Raw genomic sequence first — 20,668 nt, forward strand, 5'->3', positions numbered from 1 at the left:
TAGATAAACAATAAGCTCCTGTATAGCATAGGGAACTATATTCATACCCTGTAATAAACCACAATGGAAAAGAAAAATAAATAAATAAAATTGCTTAAAAAAAAAAAAGAATACATCTATTGCATTTAAAAAGAACATTTTCTTGGGGTTCCCATCATGGCTCAGTGGAAATGAATCTGACTAGGAACCATGAGGTTGCAGGTTTGATCCCTGGCCTCCCTCAGTGGGTTAAGGATCTGGCATTGCCATGAGCTGTGGTGTAGGTCACAGATGCAGCTCGAATCACTCATTGCTGTGGCTGTGGTGTAGGCCAGCAGCTGTAGCTCTGATTAAATTGATTAGACCCCTAGCCTGGGAACCTCCATATGTCTCAGGTCAGGCCCTAACAAGCAAAGAAAAAAAAAAAAAAGAGACCATTTTCTTGGAGTTCCCACTGCAGCTCAGCAGGTTAAAGACCTAACATAGTGTCCATGAGGATACAGGTTTGATGCCTGGGCTCACTGAACGGGTTAAGAATCCAGCATTGCCGCAAGCTATGGTGGAGGTGGCAGATGCAGCTCAGATCTGGTGTTGCTATGGCTGTGGTGTAGACTGGCAGCTGCAGCTCCAATTCAACCCCTAGCCTGGGAACTTCCATATGCTGTAGGTGCAGCCGTAAAAAGAAAAAAAAATTAAAAAGACTATTTTCTTAGGTAAAATTCGAGAGTAAAATAACAGCATGGCAAACGTGGTATCAGAAGACTCCGAGGAAGAGGTGTTTTCGGTACATGCACCAGCAGTAAGCATTTCTAAGGACTCAACACTTAGGATAGGGCCTTGGCACATGGGTACTTGGAGTGTCTTTACTGCATGAAGGCAGGAGAAGGAAAGAATGGAGCGGAAGCAGGGCCTCTATGCAGCCAGCAGGCTATGCGTTGCCCAAATCTAGGAAGTAACACTTTCAGTGTCAATTCTGATGGACTAAATGAATGGAATGGAGTAAACAGAATGCATGAGAACGAGGCTAAAGTTACATGGGGGTTGCCAAAGCCACCTGGAGCCCCAAACATTTTTACAGCAGTAAATTCTGATAAGCTCTTCCTTAATCTCAGCAAGCTCAGTTTTTGACAGAATAACAGCATACCATCTTGGCTTTGTAATAAACAAACTGAGATGGCAGGAGGCCCAATTAAGACCTAAGCGACTTCAATAGCACCTAGAATAGGTCTGGAGTCTCCAAAATCCCACTTCTATTCAGAGGCATGTCAGATATGTTGGTCTTACTTTTCTTCCAGCCCCGGGGAAGCTCTCAGACACATGGCTACTTGTTCTTGACATTTATTTCACATTGTGGTACCACCATTCTTGGTGTCGTCTTCAGATATGTGTGCTTTGTTGGTTATTCATAACACTTCCTTTTCGGTATTTAAATTGATATTGTCAACATTGAACTGGACAGCCCCCATTCATACGGCCCAACTGAGAACTCGATTGACGCCTTAGCCACTGACAAAAATGCTCTCTGACAGAGTGTAGTGAAGCACCTCAACACAGGCTTCTCGCACACTTTTTCTGCAAGGGACTCCCCTACCTCCCGCCTCCGCCACCTTGGTCACAGGTGTTGCTTTTTTTTTTTTTTGGTCTTTTTGCCATTTCTAGGGCTACTTCCGAGGCATATGGAGATTCCCGGGCTAGGGGTCAAATCAGAGCTGTAGCCACCAGCCTACGCCAGACCACAGCAACGCTGGATCTGAGCCGCATCTGCAACCTACACCACAGCTCACAGCAACGCCGGGTCCTTAACCCACTGAGCGAGGCCAGGGATCGAACCCGCAACCTCATGGTTCCTAGTCGGATTCGTTAACCACTGCACCATGAAGGGAACTCCAGGTGTTGCTTTGAGATCTCCTTTGGTCTTCAAGTATTAATTATTTGCTTCATTTTCTTGGGGGCATTTATGGATGAGCTTAGTTTGTGGATATTAAAAGCCCAGAAACCTCCATTTCCATTCTATAAAATTCCACTGGGGCTGAAAATTTTCAAAGTTGTTTTACCAAAGCAGTTATAAATCTAGAGCCTGAGGAAAGGAGGGACTTAAACACACTTGCGGGTCCTGCTTTTCCTTTTGGTTTGGTTACCCTGGCATCTTGTACCATGGAGGAATTCAGGAAGTTCCTACAGCAAGAGACCTTATTTTATTTTTGCCAAACAGACTATAGATGCATAGTGGACAGATGGGGAGATAGTTTTAATAGACATGGAAGTGTAACCCATCATCTCCTAAAATGTAGAGAACCTATATGCCTTCATAGGCTCACCTAACTATTCATGCAGAGTGCATCAAACACAAATTTATCAAGTACTTACTCATTACTTGCCAGGGACTATTCTAAGTATATGCGTACATTATTTTATGGAATACTTTGAATAACCTACCAAATGAGGGTAGTTTTCAGAATTCTTTATACCCATTTTACAGGTCATGGAGCCATAAATCAAAAAGAATGTCCTTTGAGAGTTCCCATTGTCAATGGTAACGAACCCGACTAGGAGCCATGAGGATGCTGGTTAGATCCCTGGCCTCGCTCAGTGGGTTAAGGATCTGGTGTTTCTGTGGGCTGTGGTGTAGGTTGCAGACACAGCTTGGATCCTGCATTGCTGTGGCTGTGGCTGTGGCTGGCATTTGCAGCTCTGATTTGACCCCTAGCCTGGGAGCCTCCATATGCTGTGGGTGCAGCCCTAAAACAACAACAACAACAACAACAACAACAACAACAAAAACCAAAATCCAAAAAAGAATGTCCCTATATAAAGTTCACGGAGTAAAACCCAAACTCACCAGTCCTTCCCTCCAAGACAACAGAGCACAGAGAAACCTAGGCGTGAAAAGAGTTACAGTAACTTGCCCCATTCACAAAGCTCTTCGGTGCTGGAGGGTGACTGGCTCCACATCTCCGTATCATTAGGGAGAAACTTGGCGATGACACGGAAAACACTTGCCACACCTGTAAACCATTTGACAAGACGATTTCCCACGTTTTCTTAAAATGCTACACTTGAAGTCACTTCTACTTACAACTGATGGTAATTCCAAGTTCCACATTGTGCTTCTTGGGGAGCTTTACATGAAATGTTCCACTGCTCGGGATGACAGACTCTGTAATTTCAATACAAAGAAGAGTGTGTTTATCCAAGACTAGGAAGAATGGAGCATCAGTCAATGAAAACACACCACAAATACTTGTGTCATAATCATGTGTAGTTATGAAGTTCCTGTTGTGGTGCAGCAGAAACAAATCCAACTAGGAACCATGAGGTTGTGGGTTCGATCTCTGGCCTCGCTCAGTGGGTTAAGGATCCAGCGTTACCATGAGCTGTGGTGTAGGTTGCAGATGCAGCTCGGGTCCAGCACTGCTGTGGCTGTGGCTGTGGCTGGCAGCTGTAGCTCCGATTAGACCCCTAGCCTGGGAACGTCCATATGCCTTGGGTGCAGCCCTAAGAAGCAAAACAACAACAACAAAACAAACCAAACAACCAACCAAACAAAAAAATCATGTGTCATTAAAGCTGTAGGAGTTGGTAAAGTCCTGATCAAATAAGCTCCAGAGGAAGAAGAGACGTCTCACCCATACAAGTGTGTGATTCACAGCAACAGTCAAGTTCAGTATTTCCTAAGTGTGATTCAGACGTCTCCATCAAATTTACCTAGGGTCCAAGTTAAACATACAGATTCCTGAATCATCACAGATCTGTGGAACCAGAATCTCTTAAGATGAAGCCTAGAAATCTGTATTTAATTAAATTAATTAATTAATTGTCTTTTTGCCTTTTCTAGGGCCACTACGGTGGCATATAGAGGTTCCCAGGCTAGGGGTCCAATTGGAGCTGTAGCCGCCGGCCTACACCACAGCCACAGTAACACCAGATCCTTAACCCACGTCTGTGACCTACACCACAGCTCACGGCAACGCCAGATCCTTAACCCACTGAGCAAGGCCAGGGATCGAACCTGCAATCTTAAGGTTCCTAGTTGGATTCGTTAACCACTGAGCCACGACAGGAACTCCTAGAAATCTGTATTTTAAATATATTCTCCAGTTGATTCTTAGGTATACTCAAGTTGAAGGACCAAAAGTAGTTAATATTCTTTTTTTCCCCAACCATAATTTTTCAGTTGATTATTCAGGAGTTTTGTTTTTTGTTTTGTTTTCATTCATTGTCGGTTTTTTTAAATGATTTTTATTTTTTCCATTATAGCTGGTTTACAGTGTTCTGTCAGTTTTCTACTGTACAGCAAAGTGACCCAGTCTCTCTCTCTCTCTCTCTCTCTCTCACACACACACACACACATTCTTTTTCTCGCATTATCCTCCATCATGCTCCATCACAAGTGACTAGGTATAGTTCCCAGGGCTACACAGCAGCATCTCATTGCTTATCCATTTCAGAGGCAAGAGTTTGCATCTATTAACCACAGATTAAGGCAGCTGGAGAAAATGGATTTCAGGGAAGATTTCAGTAAGATGTGACGGTTGTTGATTTGGTAGAGGAGAGAGGTATCTTCATTGGAAAAGTAAAGACAGAAAAGTACATTTAACGACGCAGAAGCAGGAGTGATATTAAAAACATCTCCCGACCAGAATGGTCTTCACCACAACCAACCAGACTGAATGCTGACCATAGGGTTGGGACGGGGGGACCCAGGAGGTTCCAACTGCACCAAGGATGATCCTCTGGTTTCTGGATCATGGGGAGGTTTCAGGGAGGAGCAGGAGGGCAGGGACCACTGGAACAGAGCGAAGCTGGGCTCGGATGGTGGCTGACCAGTACAGAACGAAGCTAAGGGTGCAACGGAGAGGGAATTGTTGTGTATTTGTTAATTTCAACCCTGGATAGGGCTGTGGTGATTTTTACCAGGGTTTGACTCGTACTTGAGACAAGGAAGGAATTGCTACATGTTCTTAAGTATAGTCTTCCTAAAATTCCTGTTAACAGTCTGGGAGACCTTCAATTAGAGATAAGGTTAAAATGAAAATATCTTCTGAAGAGATAACATCTCTTCACGCTAAGTTGCTAAGGATGGTAATCCTTTCTTGAAAGTTTAGAAAGTGGGACAAGGAGCCAAGGAAACATTAGCTTAAGGGGCGGCTTGTGGGATGGCTGAGTGAAACCACTTTTTCTGCTTGATTTTGCTCAAAGCTAGTCCCCAGTCTACACACAAAAAATTCACCACGGCCGCTGTGATTAGGTCCCCAGGTCCCTCATCCGATCTGTTAGTCACGTATTTAACACATTGTGAGTCTTGGCAAAGCAGAGGTGAAAGCTGAGATGGCCTCATGGAAACAGGGTCCTCCCCACCTGCCCTTCCTGGCCCCTCCTACTTTCCCCTGAAGAATTTAGACAGTCAGCCTTTTCCAGATCAGAACCTCATCTTCCAGCACAGAAGCTTTGCCACAGACAGTTAAAATGGAGACCACAAAGAAGTGTTGATTTTCCTGGGACCTCCAGTGTTCTGGAAAGTCATCTATGGCAAAGCCTCCCTAAACTGCCCCTTTGAGTTTCAGCTGGGGCATCTGGGTAAGAGCACGCCTCCCTGCTCTGGCCTCCTCCTTCCTCTTAGTTCTGTTCTTACTTCCCTGGGGGCTGAAGGAATCTGTTGCCTTTTCCCCTCTTCTTCTGTCTCTTACTTTTCCTGTCCTGTCAGGTGTGGCGTGGGGAGTGACACAGACTGTGAGCTTGCTCTTGGCTTTGCTATTGTCCTCAGCAGAGACTCAACCAAGATGTGCCAGGAAGGCATAGCACATATGTATTTATTTATTCATGAAGAATTTGCAGCCTTCCTGGAGTTCCCATTGTGGCCCAGAGGAAACGAATCTGACTAGGAACCATGAGGACGCAGGTTCGATCCCTGGCCTCGCTCAGTGGGTTAAGGATCCGGCGTTGCTGTGAGCTGTGGTGTAGGCTGCAGATATGGCTCCGATCTGGCATTGCCATGGTTGTGGTGTAGGCTGGTGGCTGCAGCTCCAATTCCAATCCCTAACCTGGGAACCCCCATATGCCTCAGGTGTGGACCTAAAAAGACCTAAAAAGACAAAAAAAAAAAAAGAATTTTAGCCTTCCCATTTCCCAATCAGAAATTTTTAATTATTTTAAAACATTTTAAAATTATACTTGATTTATAGCATTCCATCAATTTCAGTTTATTTTTTATTTTATTTTAAATTTTTTATTACCACTTGGAACTTTAGATAAAATTATTTAAAACTAAAATTATTTCTGGAGTTTTTGTCGTGGCTCAGTGGTTAACGAAACCGACTAGGACCATGAGGTTGTGGGTTCGATCCCTGGCCTTGCTCAGTGGGTTGAGGATCCGGCGTTGCCATGAGCTGTGGTGTAGGTTGCAGATGCGGCTCGGATCCTGCGTTGCTGTGGCTGTGGTGTAGGCTGGTGGCTACAGCTCCGATTAGACCCCTGGCCTGGGAACCTCTATGCCGTGGGAGTGGCCTAAGAAATGGTAAAAAAAAAAAAAAAAAAAAAGCCAAAAATAAATAAATAAAATTAAAATTATTTCTGGATTCTCTTTGAATATAGTAGATTTCAAAAATACTGGGTAATTTTAATATATTGGGGCAGAAAAAAAAAGAAACGAGGGTAGTAATAACCATCAGTGTGATTTATTTTACTTCCTTAGCTCAGGTGCTGCAAGTATCACAAATATTTACTCGCAAAAGATTTCTCAAATCTGTGCATTCATCTCTCTCCCAAGTCTTTGCCATTCTCCACTCCAATGATGGAAGGCTCCCCACCCCCAAAGAGAAGAGTTTAAAACTGGGACTTAGCATGCAGACTGGGGGCACAGAGGGCATTTGAAAGTGGCTGGTTTGGCCCATACGCACCAATAGCCAGACTGCAGAGGGAAGGAAAAAAGAAACAAATGTCCTTGAGGAGAGAGTGTGAGGCCATGGAGAGAGCCAGTGGTTGGCCTTGACAGCCCCTGGTTCTAGTCCTTTCTGTGGCTGCCTAGGCTCCCCGTCCTCAAAGGCTGTGAAAACACCTGTGGGCTTCCAGTAAATGCCTCTTCTCTATTTCGCTTGAGGCATTTCTGTTGCTTGAAAGGTTTTTGTTTTTTGTTTTTTGGTTTTTTTTGGTCTTTTTTAGGGCCATACCCACAGCATATGGAGGTTCCCAGGCTAGGGGTCCAATCAGAGCTGTAGCAGTCGGCCTATGCCAGAGCCACAGCAACGCGGGATCCAAGCCACATCTGCAACCTACACCACAGCTCATGGCAACGCCAGATCCTTAACGTGCTGAGCGAGGCCAGGGATTGAACCCATGTCCTCATGGTCTTGAGTCAGGTTCGCTAACCGCTGAGCCACGACGGGAACTCCTGAAAGGTCTCTTGTGAACACGTTGATCCTATAGAGGAAGTGGGATGGGAGCCAAAGAGAGGGCCCTCATACAAGTGTTTGTGAGTGTAGTTGGAATAAATTATTGGATTACTTGGTTAAAGTACACCAAGCAGTCCTTAAGTAAATGTGTTAAAAGCTTTAGAGGAACAAACAGCTTGGCTATTTATAGAACTCACTGCATGTGTGTTTACTTTAGCATTGTCTGTTTTAAGAAAATATTCTCTGTGAAAGGGGAGGGGAGCATATCATGGGCTTGTACGTATATATGTGTGTATCCATGCACGTCTGTGACATCTTGCCCAAGACACTACACAAGTGAGGTCTTTGATTCATAAGGGTCTGGAAAACACGGGTCTATGGTAGTTACTATAGCAGCATTTTGCTGTAAATTTTTAATGCGGGGAACCTTGACCAAGATTAACGTTGTTAATGACACTGGAGGAGATACGATCACTTCCCGGAAAACAGTAATAGATCACTCTTGACTACGTCAGATTTGAAATATTCATCCTGATGAACAAATATCAACAAATGAATCTCTTTGATCAAGCTATGGCTTCACTTTAATCTTTACATGTCCACATGATTTACTTTAGATTTGGTAGGTTTTTTTCCCCCTATACAATTATTTGGTTGTTAAAGCAAAGGCACATTTAATTTGAGGTTTCTTAGGGAAATACTAATAAAGAGGAAAAAGATCCAATATTTGGAGAAACAATAGGTTTAGAATAAGTAAACAGACCGTTTATTTTTTTAGACTCCCATGTGATTATTTTGTGCTTCCCTGATTTTACTTTATCTTTGTTAATACTGTAATTAAAAACACATTTGGGTAAACAAAGACTTCTTTCCAACCGGTCTGCTTTTTCTGCCTGAAGCTTTCATTGTTGGCACAGTAAGATAACTGCCACATCATAATTCATCAACCTGGACACTTTTGAGAGAGTTGAAAAAAATAAAGGATTAGAAGGGGGAGGATGTGAACGTTTAACTCCCACTCAGAGAAAAACACTGGGGGCTCCAGTAACGATGGCAAACATCATTTGACAGGGTTTTCACTAAGGCTTCTTTCCAGGACAAAGCCTTTTTTTTTTTTTTCTCCCCAGCAAAATAACTTCAAAGTTAAAGTAGAAACTTCAAGTATTAGGATAACATACGTTGATATTTAAGACAGTATTTAAAAAGGCAAAACGTAATTATGCCTACGTTATGATTATAGCTCTAGAAAATTATATGTATGGGAAAGGACTTTTGTAAAGAAATATAAAAAATAAACTGTTTATTAGAGTGATGGGGTTAGAAGTAACTTCAGCTTTCCAAAAAGTCCGTCAATGGCACTACAATTTGTTCAGATAGTGGTACCCATGTAAAGAGACAGATTTAGGTAAAAGCGTACTCAGGTAAGCTTTTTAACCACTCTCTATGTCTTTTAGAATGTTTATAGAGATAGGTAACCTTTAAGATCCGACAGTCTTGGGATTTAGTACCTGGGTATAATATATTTCTGATAAACAATTGAAAATGGATGGTAGTTCACATCCAGAAAATCAGGAGTGAATCTAGAAGGTCAGGGCACTCTTGAAATACTCACATCCAGATATAACCTACCACAGCTCCAAGCTCTCAACTGACTAAAAAAAGATTTTCCTGATTCCAGCAGGTCTTCAATAGATTCCCGTAGACTGGCAATGACTAACTAGAGTGCATTATTGAGGATTCTGACGCTGTGTCTGGGCTCAACAGGGGGATACTGAAAGCAATTAGTGATGGCTGCATGAGCAAGGGAGGAGAAATGACAGGATGGAAGCATATTTTTCCTGGCCCTACTTTACATCTTTTCTATCCATTTGAAATGGGTTGATTTCTGGAACAACTGAAGGCAAGGAGAGGAGTGGGAGATGGCCTTGGGTCCCTTTTTCCTGTCCTTATTTAAGCAAAGTGAGCTTACTACACACAGTTTCTACCTTTTTGGAGCTTAAACCTAAGACCCAAAAGGTTTCATCAACAAATATTTATATAAATATGGATTAAACATAATGAACAAATATTGATAATGCACATAAAATAAAAATGTATGTACAGTTGTTCCCTGGTGGCTCAGCAGGTTAAGGCATTGTCACTGCTGTGGCATGGGTTCCATCCTTGCCCCAGGAACTTCTGCATGCTGTGGGTGCAGCCAAAAGGGAAATAAGCATGTAGAGTGCAAGTAAATACTTAGTAGATACCGCTATGGGGAAGGTCAAATGGTGCTGGCTATTCCACTAGTGGGATGCAGTGAGCGGATGCTGCTCAGCATCCTACAGTGCCCAGGAAAGCCACCTCTCCTCAATAAACCATGTCAGCAGGGCCGAGGCTCAGAAATCCTTCTGTTCCATACTGGGAACTCTTAACAGCGCTTCAAGAGGCAACATAATATGATAAGGAGAAGACAGGCGCAAGTCAACAGACCTGGGATCTACCATTCACTCAGCTGTATGACATCGAGCCTCTCCACCTGAACCTCCATTTCTCCCACTGATAAATAAATGAAGGTGTGGGATTATTACAGTCCTTCCATGATGAATGTTCTACAATTCTAGGAAGTACACTCTGAGGCCACGGAACAGCCTTCTTTGAAAACTATACCCTCAGGGCCATCCGACTGATCTGCTTGGCTATAGCTGATGGGCAGGGGAAGATGCCACAGCTAAGCTGGGCCAATCAGATGCTTCCTCGTGGGAACTAGGAATGAAAACTGGCTGGTCCTGGCTGGGCACATCAGCAAGGAGGGGGCAATCATGTACAATTGGAAGTCACAGAAACCTTGGCAGAGACAAATGGAGCAGATGTGCAGAAACAAGCAGTGCGCCGAGACCAGGAACCTCAGGAAAACAGTGAGTGTGACATCAATTCCTATGCCAGCTGAAGTCCTGATCCTGATCCCGATCCCTCGGGAGAGCCAAGTGTCCATCCTTCCTTCCTTCTTTCCTTCCTTCACCAAGTATTGGCTGAGAGGCCCCTGTATTCCAAGCACTATTTGGGGTGCCGGGGTATATTCTTGAACAAAAAGCACCAAGTCCCTGACCACATAGATTTTCTGTGAAGAACAAGACGATAAACAAATAAGTCTACCACATAGTATCAGGGCGTAGAAGGGCTAAAAAGAGTCATAAATCTGGGCAAAGGGACACAGTGACGGACAGTCATGGAAGGCTTCTTTGACAATTAACACTTGAGCAAAGATCTGAATGAAGTGAGCAAACCACCCAAACGTGTTGGGGGAGGAGCTGCCGAGGCAGAGGGAACAGCAACGGGCGGAGATCCTTCCATGGGGTTGTGCCTGGCTGTCATGAGCAGCTCTTTCACACTCCTTCCTCATTCCTCATTTCCTACTGTGAAAACCCACTGCGTGGACCCCCTCCCATCACATGGCATTTCCAACTCCCAGACCACCCCCCGCCCGGTTCTGGTTGAACGGTATTTGCTTCCCCTCGGCTTCACTTCAGCAACTCACGACCCTGAGCCTCGCTTGCCCTCTGAAATCCTAAACCCTGATGTGCCACTTTGACCTCAGCCTCCTGTCACTTTAGCCCTCGCAGCCCCTTGCGTTCACTGCCCCCATTTTTCTCCCTGAAGACTCCTAGCTCTTCAAGTCCTCCCTTTCCTTCTGGCTCTTGCACCGATCATTTATTGGCTTTCACTCCTCTCTAACCTAGACTCTTTCAAGCACAGGCAGTATGTGACGTGCTTACAGTGTAACCTCTGGAGCTGCACTGCCTGTGTTAAAATCCCAGCCCACCATTAATGTGAGCCTCTGTTTTCTGTGGACATAATAACAGTAATTTTTTTTCATTGCTGTTTTAAGGATGAAATGAGCTAATGCACACATAGTGCTTAGAAAAGTGACATGCCATTAAGTAAACATTTGATAAATATCATGACAATTTCATTTTGCTGTGTGTGTGTGTGTGTGTGTGTGTGTGTGTGTGTGTGTGTGTGTTTGGCTGCACCCAAGAGCATGTGGAAGTTCCCGGGGCCAGGGATCAAACCCTCGCCGTAGCTGTGACTTGTGCCATAGCTGCAGGAACCACTGGATCCTTCCCCTGCTGCACCACGAGGGAACTTCCAATCATGACAATTTTGATGCTAGTATCGAAAGTATTCATTTGCTCTTCCTGCAACAATTTGAACTTCTGTGACCTAAGTTCTTCTTTGAAGCGTCTCTGGAAATCTTAGTCTCCGACACAATCTAATCATCTACTGTCTCTGCTTTTATTCTTCAGCAGCTGAGGCCTCCTGACCAAAAACCACTTAACCATGTATGTGGACACTGCTTTTTATAAACTTAGAGCTTCTGGACTCTGTTCAGTCCACCACCTGGCTTGAAAATGCCTTTACATGAGTTTAGTTGGTTTTCTCACTCATTTCCCCGTTAGTTATTCTAAACAGTCAACATTCTTTTCACCTCTCCAAGACGCTGACCCATTTTTTTTTTTTTTTGGTCTTTTTGCCATTTCTTGGGCTGCTCCCGCAGCATATGGAGGTTCCAGGTTAGGGGTCAAATCGGAGCTATAGCCGCCAACCTACACCAGGGCCACAGCAACGTGGGATCCGAGCCGCATCTGCGACCTACACCACAGCTCACGGCAACGCCGGATCCTCAACCCACTGAGCAAGGGCAGGGATCAAACCTGCAATCTCATGGTTCCTAGTCGGATTCGTTAACCACTGCACCACGACGGGAACTCCCCCTTTCTTGACAGTTCTTACATGATCATCCTAAACACAGCTAAAATGTAATTATAATATCACTTCCTTCTCTTCAAACTCCTAGAGAGAGGTCTTCTACTTTATGTCTTAGTTATCCACCTATGTTCTAGGGAACTTCCCTTCCCATCCCTTTGGAAACCCATAACTACCAATTATCTCTTTTCTCTCTCATTTATTTCTAGCCCCAAACGTGCCCAAGTCTCTCCAATCCTAACAAGACAACAAAATAAAATAACACCTTTCTGAACTTGGAATCCCCCTCAGTCTGCTGTCCGTATCCTTTCATCTACCGCTGAATGTCTGGACATGGCCAGATGTCCCCTGGAGCAAAACTGATCTTGTTGAGAACCATGGATTAGAAGGTAAGACAGTATAAAATAGAGCACCGTAGGTAATGAAATGTGGCCGGAGTTTCCAAAAGAGCAGTCCACAGTGGCCTCTAGCCCTTTTCATCTATTCCTGGCACTTTTCCTGCCAAAGTATCTCCCCCAACGCACTTCCTTGGCTGACAACAAGCACCGCTTGCCTGTACTTCTCCACCCTTTCTCTCTCATCCACCGGCTCCCTGAAGCTGACTTCTGTCCCCCAATTCCTTGAAATGTCTCTCTGCAATGTCTTTCTTGCTAATGGCCAAATGCAGTGGCCATTTCCTTTCCTGCCTTCTCGTACTTGAATTCTCCACAGCACTTTTATATCATTGACTACGATTTCTCCCTCGAATCTCTTGCTTTGGGGCTTCTTCCAAAATGCCATCATGCTGGGGGCTCCTCCCACTTCTCCTCTAGCATCTTCGTTGCCTTCCTTGCTAGCATCTTTTCCCTTTATATCTTAGTATTCCTCAGGCAGAGTCCCGTCCCCCATCCCCTTTTGTCCCTTCTCTCCCCTTAGGGGTGTCCTGCATTCCACTGACTTGAACATTCATCTCCATGCTGCTCACGCCTCTGTCCTGCTTTCTAGCACAGATCCCAATCCTGGCTCCAGGAGGTACTGCCTGCAGTTTCCTGGGCACATCCTTCTGCTTTCTGGCAAAAGAGACCTTCAGCAAGTCTATTCTTCTCTTTCAGCAGTTCTTTCTCGTGTCGAATTGACCACAAGGTTCTTGATGACGTTGATATTTTCCACTGTTTTTCAATCAATGATCTGAACATAGCACAGGGCCTGCTATTTAGTTACTGGTGCTTGGGAACTGTCTTTTGAGTAAGGAATGGATGTGCTTATCCTTTTTTTCTTGTTTCTTTTTGTGGGAAGTCTGGCTTTATTAACTGGATTGGCTGGGGGACAAGAGTGGATCAGGGCATCCAGAGGGCATTGAGGGAGCAGCTCCAAGGCAGGGGCTCCTTGCCTCTGGCTTAGATAGAGCAGATTTTTTTTTTTTTTTTTACTAGTATTGGCAGTGTCTTTGCCTACTCATATCTAAAATAGGACTGTTTTGTTATCCCCAAGTTTCTATTCTCCAAATCTTCTTCTCGGTCAGAGATACCACTATCTGCTCAGCTGCTCACCCTCACACCTCAGGAGTCATCATGTCCAATCCACAGGCAAGTGATGTTAGCTCTGCTTCAAGCCATGTCTACATTTCACTCTCTGCCTCCATCTATAGCACTACCACCTTGTCCAAGCCACCAGCATCCTTTTCCTGTCCAACTGCTATAACTCCCCCCCCTTTTATTTTTGTATTTTGTCTTTTGAGGGCCACACCCATGGCATTTGGAGGTTCCCAGGCTAGGGGTCGAATTGGAGCTGTAGCTGCCGACCTACGCCACAGCCACAGCAACGCCAGATCCAAGCCGCGTCTGTGACCTACACCACAGGTCACGGCAACGCAGGATCTTTAACCCACTGAGCGAGGCCAGGGATCGAACCTGAAACCTCATGGTTCCTAGTCGGATTCACTTCCACTGCACCACAATGGGAACTCCAAATTTCCTTTTTTGCTGACTTCACTACTGTCCCCCTATATTTCATAAGATTCTCTCCAAAAGGTCCATCAGGTTATTTCACTCTCCTCCATCAAATGCTCCATGACTTCATTACACTTAGGACATAACCTAGGAGTTCCCGTCGTGGTGCAGTGGTTAACGAATCCAACTAGGAACTATGAGGTTGTGGGGTCGATCCCTGGCCTCACTCAGTGGGTTGAGGATCTGGTGTTGCCGTGAGCTGTGGTGTAGGTTGCAGACACGGCTCGGATCCCGCGTTGCTGTGGCTCTGGCGTAGGCCGGTGGCTACAGCTCCGATTCAACCCCTAGCCTGGGAACCTCCATATGCCACGGGAGCGGCCCAAGAAATAGCAAAAAGACAAAAAAAAAAAAACCATAACCTACAATTTTATCAAGGCCCTGGTTTTACTTAGCCTCTTCCAACCTCTCCCGCCCCCTCTTCAAAAGCAAATCTCATCTTTATCCCCATCTCCCTTATAAGCTCCAGCAAGAGCCCTTTTTGCTGTCTCAGATCCACCAGGCTTGTTATTCTGGCTCATGTCTTTTATGCTGGCTGTTCCCTCTCCTCCCAAATCACTCTCCTCCCAGATCCTAACATGGCTGGCTCCCCAGCCTTCAAGTCTCTCTTCCTTCGAGAGTTATCCTGTGAAAATAATCCCTTTATAGTCATTCTCTAACCCCCACTCTGCCCCCCCCAGAGCACTATTACCACCTACATTTATATTTATTAATTTAAAAATTAACTTTCTGTACTGCTATAACACAAGCTTCATGAAGAAAGGAATTTTTTCCCTTTCCTGTCTGCTGTTGTATCTCCATTGTATGCAACAGTAACTGGTTCACAGTAAATATTCAGCAAATATTTGTCTAAAGGCATATCTTTATTGACTGGTAAAGGTTATTGGGTCTGCGAGATAGTATTTCACCAAGACAGGATGATTTTCTTTTCTTTTCTCTCTTCTCTTCTTTTCTTTTTTTGGCTATGGCCTATAGCATGCAGAAGTTCCAGGGCCAGGGATTGAACCCACACCACAGCAGTGACAATGCCAGATCCTTAACCCACGGAGCCCACCAGGGAACTCTGAGGAGACAACTTTCTTAAAGGGGAACTAGCACCAAGACCTCTAAGACCTGTACACCTGTTACTAACTGCGTACAAGGATGTCCTCTGTGACCAAACTTAAGCCACGTGAATGCCCTTGCTGTTTTTGATGCTGAGGTCAATCTCTCTTATTGTGTATCTTGATCGTTATTGAAATAGTTTTTTATTTTATTTATTTTTTTTAGGGCCTCTCCTGTGGCATAGGAAGTTCCCAGGTGCGGGGTTGAATCAGAGCTACAGCTGCTGGCCTACTCCACAGCCACACCAACACTGGAGCCCAGCATAGGTCCACCTGTGTGACCTATGCAGCCGCTTGTGTTGATGCCAGATCCTTAACCCACTGAGTGAAGCCAGGGATTGAATCTGCATTCTCATGGATACAAGTTGAGTTTTTGATCCACGGAGCCACAACGGGGAACTCTAAAATAGACGCGAATAGAGTCTTCCTTGTCATTTTTATCCAGTGTCTGGTACAATATCTCTTTGACACTAGAGACCAAATATTTACCTGCGCTTGCATAAATCCATCTAATGAATTTTCATTGTTTCCCCTAGAACTTCCTTTTTTTTTTTTTTTTTTTGCTGTGGGAAGAGTCAGAGAAAGGCATTTCTTGTCCCTATGAGTGAAGAATATGGTTTCTCTAGCATATAGGGGAAAAGTCAGGAAGAATAAAGGCTGCACGATTTTTTTTTATCACCTTATAGCAGCTATTACTTATTCACTTTGTCACATTTATTTTCAATTGTGGTGACACTTTAATGACTAATACAAAGGCAATGATCAATTCAAAATGACATCCTGAAGCTCCTAAACAAAAACATGTTCAGTATATAAAAAACTGTTGTTCCTCCCCCATCCCCTGCCACAGAGTCCATATAATTCACATGCAGTCCACTCCTGACTATGCAGCGGACTTGAGATTATATGATCATACCTGCAACATCAAACTCAATTTCCAATGTGACCTTGCTTGTGATTGAAGAGTCTCGGAGAAGCTGATTGGCTTCCTCAAAGGTGCTGTCTTCAGTGGGAATTCCATTAATGGCCAGCACTCTGTCTCCAATCTGTAGCACTCCACACCTAAATTTAGAACCACATGTTACAGGTTGTAGATAGAGTAAAGAATTATCAAGTCGAGGAGTTCCCGTCGTGGCGCAGTGGTTAATGAATCTGACTAGGAACCATGAGATTTCGGGTTCGGTCCCTGCCCTTGCTCAGTGGGTTGACGATCCGGCGTTGCTGTGAGCTGTGGTGTAGGTTGCAGACGCGGCTCGGATCCCGAGTTGCTGTGGCTCTGGCGTAGGCCAGTGGCTACAGCTCCGATTCGACCCCTAGCCTGGGAACCTCCATATGCCGCGGGAGCGGCCCAAGAAATAGCAAAAAGACCAAAAAAAAAAAAAAAAGAATTATCAAGTCGACATTGCCAAGATCTGTGCAAAACAGCATTGGTCTTATTTATTCAAAGCATCCTATTAGGTCAAGTGTTAACATCCTACATTCATTTTTTTAAAAATGATTTTTATTTTTTCCATTATAGCTGGTTTACAGAGTTCTGTCAGTTTTCTACTGTACAGCCAAGAGACCCACATTATCCTCCATCATGCTCCATAGTAAGTGACTAGATATAGTTCCCAGTGCTACACAGCAGAATCTCATTGCTTATCCATGCCAAAGGCAAAAGTTTGCATCTATTAACCCCAGATTCCCAGTCCATCCCACTCTCTCCCCCTCCCCATTGGCAACCACAGTCTGTTCTCCAAGTCCATGAGTTTCTTAAAAAAATTAAAGTATAGCTGATTTATAATATTGTGTTAGTTTCAGGTGTACAGCAAAGTGATTCAGTTATATGCAAGGTCCTACATTCTTTCACTTCATAGCTACAAATGTGAGCAAGGGAATTCCGTAGTGTTGAAGAGAAGCAATTAATGATTCAACAGCAATGCATTGTTATAATCTGATCTGAACCAGTATATAGTAATGATGACTGTGCATTCCTGCATGGCAGAGAAATTATGAAATTTGGACTTCAGAGATTTTTTTTTAATGGATTTTTTTCTCCCTTTTTAATTAATTTAGCAGGCTTGCCATTCCTCTCAAACCTGATCAAGAACATAAAATTTTATTGTCAGAATGGAGAGTTCATCAGGCTTTGCATGTCCTGCACGGAGCGCTGTTCCATAATTTATTAGCTACTCAAAGATAGGGAGCAAGAAATGCAGAGCAGAAAACGATGCTGTAAAAGGAAGTATCTCACCTCTCTGCTGGGCTGTCAGCTTCAATATAGGAAATTAGAGGTGGAGAAGAGAGGGTCTCCGTGGCAAACACGCTGCCTTGCAGTTGAATCCCAAATCCCGTGACAGGATCTGCTGTCAGCACAACCTCTGTGGTTTCTGTGTGAACAACCTGCCCAGCCAAGCCCACTGTGCTAGAGGCTAAAGACACTAGAGGAACAAACACACACAAAAATGACTTTACACTGGAGCAAGCATCAGGAGCACCAGCAGTTCTGAAACAGATCATGTCTCTGAAAAAAAAAAAACAAAAAAACCCAAACACACAAACCGTTGGTTGGAAATGGTGAGCCGTGAGATTCTTGCCTTTTAGCAAAAAAGTTTAGCTAGAGCTGAACAGGATAAATGAATCTCTCAATAGTTGTCACATTTAAGTCATAGCATCACTGTAGCCCCTTCTCTCGCCCACCCCTAATACTCTGGGAGCTATAGGAAGCTGTGGAGCTATAGGAAGAGGACAATCTCGGGGTCAGGGAACTTGAGGCTTGGCCACTAAGCAACCAGCTGGGTGATCTTGGGGTAAGTCATTAATCCCTTCCCCACCTAGGAAAAAGGGGTTGGGCTAACAGGTCTAATGTCCCCCTTCCCCTGTGCCCCACTTTAGCCATTTGTACCTAAGGTTGAAGCTTTTTACAAACAACATGACCTTCAGTTTTGGAGAAATAATTAATCCACCTCTGGCTCCTGGGGTGCTGGTCATCAGCCTTAATCTAGTGTTGGCTGGCATGATGGAGTCATTTAAACACTACATTTCTCCTACCCCAAGATTTGGTCTCTTCCGCACTTGTTCTTTTCCTTGAGGTCTTCAGCTTGCTTTGTCATCTCTTATTTCATTCATTCCTCTAGTATTCAACTAAGCCCCCAGGCACACACCTGTCTTATTCTCATTCCCAGCCTAGGTCATGACAAAACCTCCTCCTGGAATGCCTTTTTCTCAGTGCTGCCCACTGGGACCCGAGGCTCCTTTGCTTTCTGTGAGCAAGCTCTCAGTCTTAGGGTCCTATGCTGGACTAGAGAGAGAAGGGTTTAGAGTACACCTTGCTCCCCGTATGCCGTGCTGTTTACCTCAAACCACTCCTATTTTAAGATCCACATTCCGGGAGTTCCCATCATGGCTCAGTGGTTAACGAATCTGACTAGGAACCATGAGGTTGTGGGTTCGATCCCTGGCCTCACTCAGTGGGTTAAGGATCTGGCATTGCCATAAGCTGTAGGTCCCAGATGAGGCTCAGATCCTGAGTTGCTGTGGCTCTGGCATAGGCCAGCAGCTGTAGCTCCGGTTCAACCCCTAGCCTGGGAACCTCCATGTGCTGCTGGTGCGGCCCTAAAAAGCAAAAAATAAAAATAAAGAAAAAGAAAAAAAAAAGTTCACATTCTGCATTTATTTCTGCTGCTTTGTCTCATCATCAAACCCATAGTTTTCTACTTTTGCAAAAGTTCCTCCATTCGCTGATTTCAGGACTTGGCTCGGAACCTATCTCCTCTAACCTGTAGCTCTTCCTCATCCTCGGTACCTTTGATGTCATGGTCATAATTTCTTTACATGCTGGTCTGATGTGTTCTTGAGCTCCCTCAAGGCCAGTCACTGGCAATTCCAACCTTCCTTCAGCTCTCTGCCAGCAGACCCCTATGCTGGACCCCATCTTCCTTCAAAATGGATAGAGCTCCAAGATCTCCATATCCGAATCCTTCCCACTGATCACAGATCCATATCTATCATCCCCAGTCCCTATGATCGAACCATCCCAGTCCTATTTTCTTTCACTTGTCTCCTAGTCCAATGGCTTTCAAACAATACTTTTAGCAACAGATCCATCCCCCCGCCCAAAGGAAAGCCCTGTATTCCAGATAAAAAACACAGCTACTTCGGGTATTGAGGAAGAAACAGGAGACCCCAGAAGCCTCGCCTCCCTCACATGAGAATCTGGTGAATGCTGTTTACAAGCCATCATCTTTACTTGTTGCCTTTTCTAGCATCACTTCCCTCCACATGGACCTCTGATGACCATTTCAGTGATGCATCTGCTAGTATTCTTAAATCTTATGTGATTTTTCTCTACTCTGATACACTGTACTCTTGGTAATGGCTAGTCAGCTCCACTAATGTTCCAGAGTTGCTGAAGGGTGCTACAGAAAGTCATGACAAATTCACATTTTTCTCTATGGGGCCTTGGAATCTTTTGCAGTGTAATATTTTAGCACCTTCCTTGATTCCTCACAGGATTTGTTGCAAACATGTCTTATAAGACTGAAAGTATCCAGTCATTTGACGAGCTCTTTAAACAGCAGGTTTTTAACCTCATTTTTTTTCTCCTTCCCCCTGTTTCAGGAAGATGTACATTTTTTTTTTTCATTTCAAGGCTAAATAAAATTCCTTTCAGTACTTTTTTTTTTTAAGGCCACACCTGAGGCATAAGGAAGTTGCCGGGCTAGTGGTCAAATTGGAGCTGCAGCTGTTAGCCTATGCCACAGCCACAGCAATGCAGGGATCTGAGGCACATCTATGACCTATGCCGCAGCTTGTGGCAATGCTGGATCCTTAACCCAATGATCGAGACCAGGGAATCTTGGTCAAACCTGAATCTTCATGGACACTGTGTTAGGTTCTTAATCTGCTGAGCCACACAGGAACTCCCCTTTCAGTATTTTATCTTTGTCTTTTTTTTAGGGCCACGCTGTGTCATGTGGAGGTTTCTAGGCTAGGGGGCTGATCAGAGCTACAGCTGCCGGTCTACACCACAGGTGCTGCAATGCGGGATCTGAGCCGCACCTGCGACCTGCACCACAGCTCATGGCAATGCTGGACCCTTAACCCCCTGAGTGAGGCCAGGGATCGAACCCTCATCCTGATGGATACTAGTTAGGTTCCTTAACCACTGAGCCACGACAGGAACTCCCCCTTTCAGTATTTTTGATACTATCCCTTTCCACTCCCTCTGTGACCTCGTGCCATGAAAACACCTCTCTTAATGTTTTTTTCCTAACTTTCCCACTCACTCCCCTAGCTTTCTGACCTTTCTCTATAGGTTTGTACCTATTCCCAAACTGCCTACAATTTGGCTTCTCCCTTCATTTTTTACTGTAACTGCCCCTCATGGGTGACTTTGTGATTGCCATAGTTGATAGCTTCATTGGCTCTAAATCACTCTGCAACAACTGGCTTTGGGAACCATCCCTTTCTTTCTAAGGTTTATTTC

At 44.5% G+C, this 20,668-nt stretch overlaps 1 protein-coding gene across 5 annotated transcripts in view; it reads right to left on the reverse strand.

The window, feature by feature from the left end:
- Positions 1 to 20,668, reverse strand: part of GRIP1 (glutamate receptor interacting protein 1) — a 761,849-nt gene that overhangs the window by 78,438 nt on the left and 662,743 nt on the right. For all 5 annotated transcript variants that reach the window (XM_047787148.1, XM_047787146.1, XM_047787145.1 and 2 more), the window contains exons 12-14: positions 17,435 to 17,621; positions 16,115 to 16,260; positions 3,056 to 3,136 (exon numbers count right to left, since the gene is read on the reverse strand). In XM_047787148.1, coding sequence (XP_047643104.1) covers positions 3,056 to 3,136; positions 16,115 to 16,260; positions 17,435 to 17,621 — 414 coding nt within the window. The remainder of the gene's footprint in view (positions 1 to 3,055; positions 3,137 to 16,114; positions 16,261 to 17,434; positions 17,622 to 20,668) is intronic.

Source organism: Phacochoerus africanus, chromosome 7 (assembly GCF_016906955.1).
Source record: "Phacochoerus africanus isolate WHEZ1 chromosome 7, ROS_Pafr_v1, whole genome shotgun sequence".
NCBI classification, from domain to species: Eukaryota; Metazoa; Chordata; class Mammalia; order Artiodactyla; family Suidae; genus Phacochoerus; species Phacochoerus africanus.